We start from the raw sequence: 7,734 nt of genomic DNA on the forward strand, positions 1-7,734 counted from the left end.
TTATTATACTTAAAACGAAAAATAAAATAAAATAAAATAAAATAAATCAATATTTAAATTCCTTCAATTGTAATCTTTTTACCAGTATTAATTAAGTTATAGATCTTAACCTTGACCAACAATTTTTGAGTTGAATTTTATACTTAGATATATGTTTCCGATTTACAATTACATATATATATATATATGCATTTCAAAATTATTATTCAATCGAAGTATAAACATACTAATTTTCAATTAATATTTTAAGCATAATTAATACACTGTGATTCTCATATTTTTTCATACTTTTATATTAAATTTCGTACAGAATCAAATATACGAACTTAGAATATTTTGTCAAAATTTACGATGGTTTGTAACAAATTTCTTTTATATAATAAATATAGAAAGAAGATTGCTTCATAGGGTGACTTTTGTGTCTTTTTCAGTCACATGATGATGATGAAAAATGGAGTATATAGTATAAGTGAATTAGCTTGTAGAAGGGGCTAAGCATTTAAATTCTGAAAAAGAAAAGGTTGAAGAATAAGGTAAAAAGAAAAGATACATATATTGAGAAAGGGTTGCAATGATGCCCTAATGCGGTCGTGAGGCAGACAACATAATGTGTGCTCACGTGAAAATTTTTCGGACCCACATCTTCTTACATACTATGCCAATTTGTGTCTGATTTTATGTGGAAAATTCTTAGAAGCACTCGAGACTGTCCCGTCACTATTGATTTTGGTTGGTGATTTAGGGTCGAAATCGTTGTGGCATCGAGAGGGTAGTTAGTTTAATTCGGGTAAGTGTTGGAATTTGATTAAATGAGCAAATGTTAGGTTTATTGGGAGGGTTTTAGTTAAGATATTTTAACCCTTAAATTAGTGTGGGTGCGATGTAGATAGAAAAAACGAAAATATATTATCTCAATTAATGATGTATTTCGGCTCTTAACTGGTTATGCAGTATATATAGGACCAACTGTGGGTGCTCGTATGGTCCACGTGTTGAGATTTTTGACTTTCAAGTGTGGAATGATAGACGGTGGTGATATCGGGTGATTGGATTGAGTACGATCTTGCCATAATAAAAGTACGAAAAACCTTAATCCTGTTTGGGCATTTAAAATTTTATGAGGTGGTATTTTTGTCTTTTAGACAACTTTTTACTAGACCCCCCACAGCTGATTTATACAATAGAATAAGATCACATATTGTGCATATTATTTTGAATTATTGATATTGGGGTTTTCTAGGAAAAATCTTGAATTTGGTATAATTTTTATAAATTTTATGCTACATGAAGTATTGAGTTTTAGTATTGCTACTTTTTTATTATAATTATTTAATTTGTTAAGTATTTTATTTTGGAAATATTAGTTGATTCATTAAATAATGATTGATTGAAAAAGGGTTTTCTTTCCCCTTAATTGATAGAAAAAGCTTCATTTTTCTAGCTTGTGCAAAGTACTAATATATATTATTTTTTGGAAAATAGTTTATGAACAATATATATATATATATATATATATATGAAAATTATTAATGATTGATAATTATGGTAAATTATAGTTGTCTCCCCTAAGGTTTAATATAAAATTACAAATACCCCCTCGTTGTTTGAAAAATCATAAATACCCCCTCAAATAAAAAATAATTATGTAACCTCTAGATGGTGAAGTGACCATTACAATTTTACCCTTGTTGATTTTTTTTAAAAAAAAAAGTATTTAAAAAATATAAAAAAAAATTGAGGGTGAGTAAAATAAATAATCTAGAGGGAATATTAGTTCATAAAAATATTTTAAAAAACTATAAAATATATAAAATTATAATTTATAATTCAAAAGGACATTTGATCAATTTATCACAAAAATTAGATGAAAACCTAACGGAATTGATTTGTTGCTAGATAGACGTTAAAATTAGGGGGATATTTATAATTTTCTAAATAATGAGGAGGTCTTTGTAATTATATCAATAACTGCTACTAAAATATGAGATTTAAACGTATAACTTTAATGATTTTCCCACTTAAATTAGTCCGAGCCATCCCGTTGAATAAAATTTTACGATTTTCAATTTTGTTGTTATTATTATTATTAAACTTAAAAAATTATGACAAATGCTAATTTATTACGACCGCTCAATGATCATTTAATCGTTGTTTCTGCGAGTGGAACAGAACATTAACTACATTTATAAATTATGATAGATATTTTTAATTATAAATAGAATTACGATAAATATATTATAGTCAAAATTTAAGTTCTCATATTAATTTTATTTAACCACAATAAACAATAATAATTTATCATAATTTTCAAATCTGTTATCGAAAAAGAAAATACACCGACGCAAAGATAACCAAGAAGAAACAAAAAAGAAAAGAAAAAAGGTCACGTGATGAACAGCACAAAAATCTGAGGTTGGCACGTGAGGGAAGTCCAAGCCGGTTGGCAAGGAATGGAGAGAAAGAACTGGCAGATTCGGCAGCAGACAGCAGACAGCGCACGACGTCGTAGACTGCTAATAAGGCTTCACAGCTACAACACTTGCATCGTCTTTTGTTGTTATCAACAATCTTTACAGATATATGCAAAAGTCAAATTTTGGAACCTTTATCACATCAAATAAAAACTATGAACAAAAGAAACAAAATGTACATATACGGATTGCGTGTATAATAATTATTCTGTGTAGTTTATTTAAATTTTATATATATATATATATGACGTGTATATATTGAATGAAATAAAAGATACAATAAAATCTAGATAGAAAATTTAATCCACAAGAGATGTAGATGCAAATAATTATTTCCGTGAAAATTTAAGTCAGATTGTTGTTTTTTTTTTTCAAGCCTAAATTTGTAATTTTTTATAATAGATCACATTAACATCCTATGAGGAGGTGTTCTTGTAATTTTGCAAATAGTATAAAATATTTCTGTGCAATTAAATTTAAAGTGTATTTGCAAATACTTATTTTAAGCCCTTATATGGTTATTGCTGAAATAAGCTAAAAAGACTGTTTTTATTTTAAAATTTTTATCTTTGAACTGCTTAAATTAAGTTAATTTAATCCAAAAATGATGAGCAACTCTGTACCTACTTTTACAGTTTATCAGTAAAATTGTAACTATTGAGTTATTTTTTCAAATACTTCAACTTCAACTTTGTTTTCATTTCTAACTTATTTTCAAACGCTCCCAACTTTTATTACAATTAACTTTTAAAACTTATATTTTCACTATGAAAGCAGAAATTATTGCAAACACGACTTTTAATTTCTGGGAGTATTGATGAAATTTATTTTTATTTAATTTAGCATATGTTATTATGGGATTTACTCTCTGGGCATGGGCCAGTGGGCCATCAGTCGTGGGCTTGTGTAGATGATCGATGAACATAATTTCCCTTTTATTTCAAATTGGGCTTCGACCAATTTCTCTCTTTCTACAACTTATATCAATCGGTCAAGTTAGAAGGCTACCGTTAAATTTAAATGGTTGATAATGAATTAACATGTACAATTAATTTCTATGACTCAAAGGAGTGGACAAGACCTCGTAGATCAATGTAAAGCTTTTAATTTTGAAAATTACCTTAAGTTATAATTATTATTTTATTTCTGAGCAAAACCATTGTTTCAATTAATTAAAAACTAACAAATAATGATCTACCAAAAAAAAAAAAATTTTTTTTGGAGGTAGGTCGTTAATGTAATTGCCACAACTCTATCAAGTATATCAACTTTGCAAACTTAATATTCTTCGATTTATATTCGAATAATGGGTTTTTTTATATGTTATTTTGCAGAAAAATACTCGCTTATAGTAGGTGTTTACGTCAAATATTATAATTAGGATATATCAGCATCATGGTTAAAAGGCGAAAAATAGTAACGAATGCTAATCACGGCTGCAAAACAGTTATTCGTCGTTTTTTTTATGAATAAGGCTAAACTATTAGTCAATGTCGGTTCAAATTTCCAACTCTATTGAAATAAATACAATGGAATATAACGAGTAATATGTAAGTGATCAAGACCCTAATAATTACTTAATAATTGATGATCTCACATGAGTGACTCTTAATATATATATATGTTTAAATAAATCAACTTAAATATGAATAGTTTGATCCTACTAAACCTACTAATTAATGAATAATTAGTATCAAATATCAATTGTCAAGAGAACTATGCTTGAATATGCCTCCAAATAGGTCATCAAACTCTAATTTAATTGACGAAATTTAGGTCTATGACTTTGAGATCATGAATTCGAGTCCCATTAATATGTGAATATCAATTTATTTTGATAATAATTATATATCAATTATATATTCTAATATTAATAATTAACATATATACTGATTGAAATTTATAATATTATTATTATAAACGATTCACTAAAAAACGACTAGCAAATAATGTAACTTAACTCTGTCAGGAATATGTCTAACGAATAAAAGAGCATATTGGCCTCAATTGAATATATTTTATACCCTACACATAGACCAAATCTCAAATCAATTATTTTTCTATTATTTGAGGGCGACATTATTATTAAAATTAATGCAACATTTGACTATACCATTATTGTAGCTGTACATTTAGAAATTATTTTAATCAAACTAAGGTCATGCGTACCTTGTTTGGCTAATATATTCGTATATTGTACGAATATTAATTAATTAGCTAATAAATTATGGATAATATAAGACGTATTAGAGAAAATATTACAAATTATTATAAGATTATTTTTTAATGGAAGGATTTGGAATGATTTAACTTTTCCGAGTAATTAAGTTAAGAATTTGATGGATTTTAAATTCATTCTAATACTAGAAAATTTTATGCACGATTAATGATTGCGGCAACAAAATATATATAATGTTAGTAACACGATATCAAATAATAATTTTTAAATTATAAGCGGAACTGTATATTTTGATCTTGTTGTTATATAATTATTAGTAATAAGAACTATGTGTATAATTTTTATTGTAGATGATTAGTGGTATATCTACTAATCATAAGTCAAAATTAAGACAAGTATTTTGGCTATAACTATATATAATTATAGTCAATATTAATTAATTATATTTAAAATTTCAATTATCATATTAATTTTATACGATTGTGATAGATCATAAAAAATTATTATAATTTTAAATCGTAATTATTTATAATGTAGAAAGTAATTCATTTATTTTTAGTGTAATTTGGTACCTACGCTAGGCCTACTTTCTTTCTTTCTTTATTTTTTTTTTCTAATCTTCTGTACGACTCATTTGAATTCAAAAGATCTATTAAAAAAAAAAACAAAAAATCAATTTGCGTAAGCTATAACATTGGACAAAAAAGCTTTAATTTGTCCTTAATGATTATTCAAATATTTTATTTAAAAACTTGATGTCATTCCCTCTTAAAAAAATTTAAAAAAAATAGAAATAATTAGTTCTAGACTTGGTGTCTAGAAGTCAGCTGTATTGGTAGCGATAGATCCCTAGATGCCATGCCAAGTCCCAAAAGTGATATTTTGTCCTTGCCCATTTTCTTTTCTAATTATAAATTCTCAAAAATATAAAATTATTCGTCAAATATTTGAAAAAAAATTCAAATTTCAAAAACTATTGCGTGAATTAATTAATTACTCGTAGTCAATATGCATAAGAAAGGGATGTAAATGTTTTCACATTGTTAATTTCCATTCAAAGATTCAGTGGTTAAAAATATTTACCGTCCCTATATTTATCGTTGATTGGATTTTGAGTACCAGTTTTTTTGTTAGATATATCTTCTTATTTGATAAAAATATTTTTGTTCATAGATGTATATTTATTTTTGCTATGATTTTTAGTGATATTTATTAATATTGTAGTCAATAGTAATTTTTGTTCTAGAGTTATGTTGTGGTTGATTATCATATTCAAAAGTTAAAAAATATCGTGAATATATAGTAATTAACTACTACAGCTTCTGAACGGCTGATGATGGTTGTCCTTTTAGCACACCAGATCAAAATATTAGTTATAACTAAAATTACGAGAAATACTTTGGCCATAGTTAAGAATCATGGCAAAGCGGATTGGATTTCTTATTACAATTCATATTGCATCCTTTATCACATTTCACTTATACACCCCACGTGTGTAAAACCTAAACTGGTGGTGTAATCTTTATATACGTGACGTGTATATATAAAATATAATTTGAAAATGCAATAAAAAATCCAATCCGCTGTCAAAGGTAGATATTACAAATATACTTTTCCCCCATATTAACTATTTCTTCATGAAATGTTGGAGATCAACTACCTCAAAAACCCTTTGACTTGCTGTAAATCTTCTATCATACTTTTATATCACAGTGTCACAACAAGTCATTAATGACGTGTATTTTTTTTCAAAACTGAAAATAAGACCATATACAATACATATGTGTGTGTAACATCAGTATGTGATACGACTATTTTACGCAGATCCTTTAATTTAATTACCTATTTGACCCTCACACAAATTTTGTTAAATTCATTCAAACCCCAAAAAGTAGACCTCATTACCAATAATCCATGATGATCTTCAGCCGGCCCCAAGGCCAAGCAGGCAGGCTGGCCGGCCTTCCCCTTCTCCACCTCATAACTATAAGTCCCTCACACACTTCCCTCATTTCTCTCTCCAATCCATACACTCATAACCTTAACCTCAATTCATTACAAAGCTACAAAAACTCAGACAACAAATCTCTACATTCATAGATACCTCATCAGAAACCCTAATTATAACATCATCAATCTGTCGCTTGTTCCGAAAACGTCGAGAAATGAGGCAAGCGAGCGCGTACTCTAAGATGCTGTCGGGAGGAAGGAGCGGGCCTCATGCACTGCCACTGGCGAGAATCAAGAAGATAATGAAGAACTCGAGCGAGGACGTGAAGATGATATCGGGGGAGGCCCCCATCGTGTTCAGCAAAGCCTGCGAGTTGTTCATAGAAGAATTAACGAAGCGGGCGTGGGCGATGACGCTGCAGGGGAAGAGGAGGACCATGCAGAGAGAGGATGTCGCCTCCGCTGTTATTACAACTGATATTTTCGACTTTCTTATCAACCTAGTTTCTGATTCTGCTCATGATCATTGCCCTGCCCAGGAATCTCTGCCTGTCTTGGAGCCATGAAACTGATATATAGTACTACTTTTGGTGAGTTTCAGGACTCTCAATTCTGATCGAGGTTGTCATGATCCATTCCAATTGAATTACAAGTGTATTTGTCATTCTCGTTAAATTATGACTCATCATATGGTAAGTATAATATATTTGGTATATATTAATACTCAGATTTGATAAAACTGCGGAATATTTGAATTATTTGGATTTTGGATGTCTGAGTCTCGGAAGTCACCGAGAATGATTTGGGCATGAATGTATACCATTGCTCTCTCTATATGTATATATATGTCTTTCTGTTCATTAATTGCTTTACATATATTCATATTATCTTGCATATATATTTCTGTAACAATGTGTTGTAATAACATTTTTTATCCTATATATTTGGATTAGTAAACTTTCGTGACATCAGTTATTAATTCTCATTAATTAATGGTTTCACAAGTTATATATTAAAAGTCTCATTTTAGCTCTATCATATATTAAAATATTTCATTAGTATTTTGACGGAAATGTCACGTGCTAAGCACCTCACCGTAATCCAAAAGGCTGAAGAGTTTTTTCTGTCAAAATA

At 28.4% G+C, this 7,734-nt stretch overlaps 1 protein-coding gene across 1 annotated transcript; it reads left to right on the forward strand.

Moving 5' to 3' along the window:
• On the forward strand, positions 6,576–7,448 carry LOC105164235 (nuclear transcription factor Y subunit C-2-like). Its single transcript, XM_011082849.2, has one exon. The coding sequence runs from the start codon at positions 6,816–6,818 to the stop codon at positions 7,164–7,166; it is 351 nt and encodes a 116-aa protein (XP_011081151.1). The 5' UTR covers positions 6,576–6,815; the 3' UTR covers positions 7,167–7,448.

Source organism: Sesamum indicum, linkage group LG6, assembly GCF_000512975.1.
Source record: "Sesamum indicum cultivar Zhongzhi No. 13 linkage group LG6, S_indicum_v1.0, whole genome shotgun sequence".
NCBI classification, from domain to species: Eukaryota; Viridiplantae; Streptophyta; class Magnoliopsida; order Lamiales; family Pedaliaceae; genus Sesamum; species Sesamum indicum.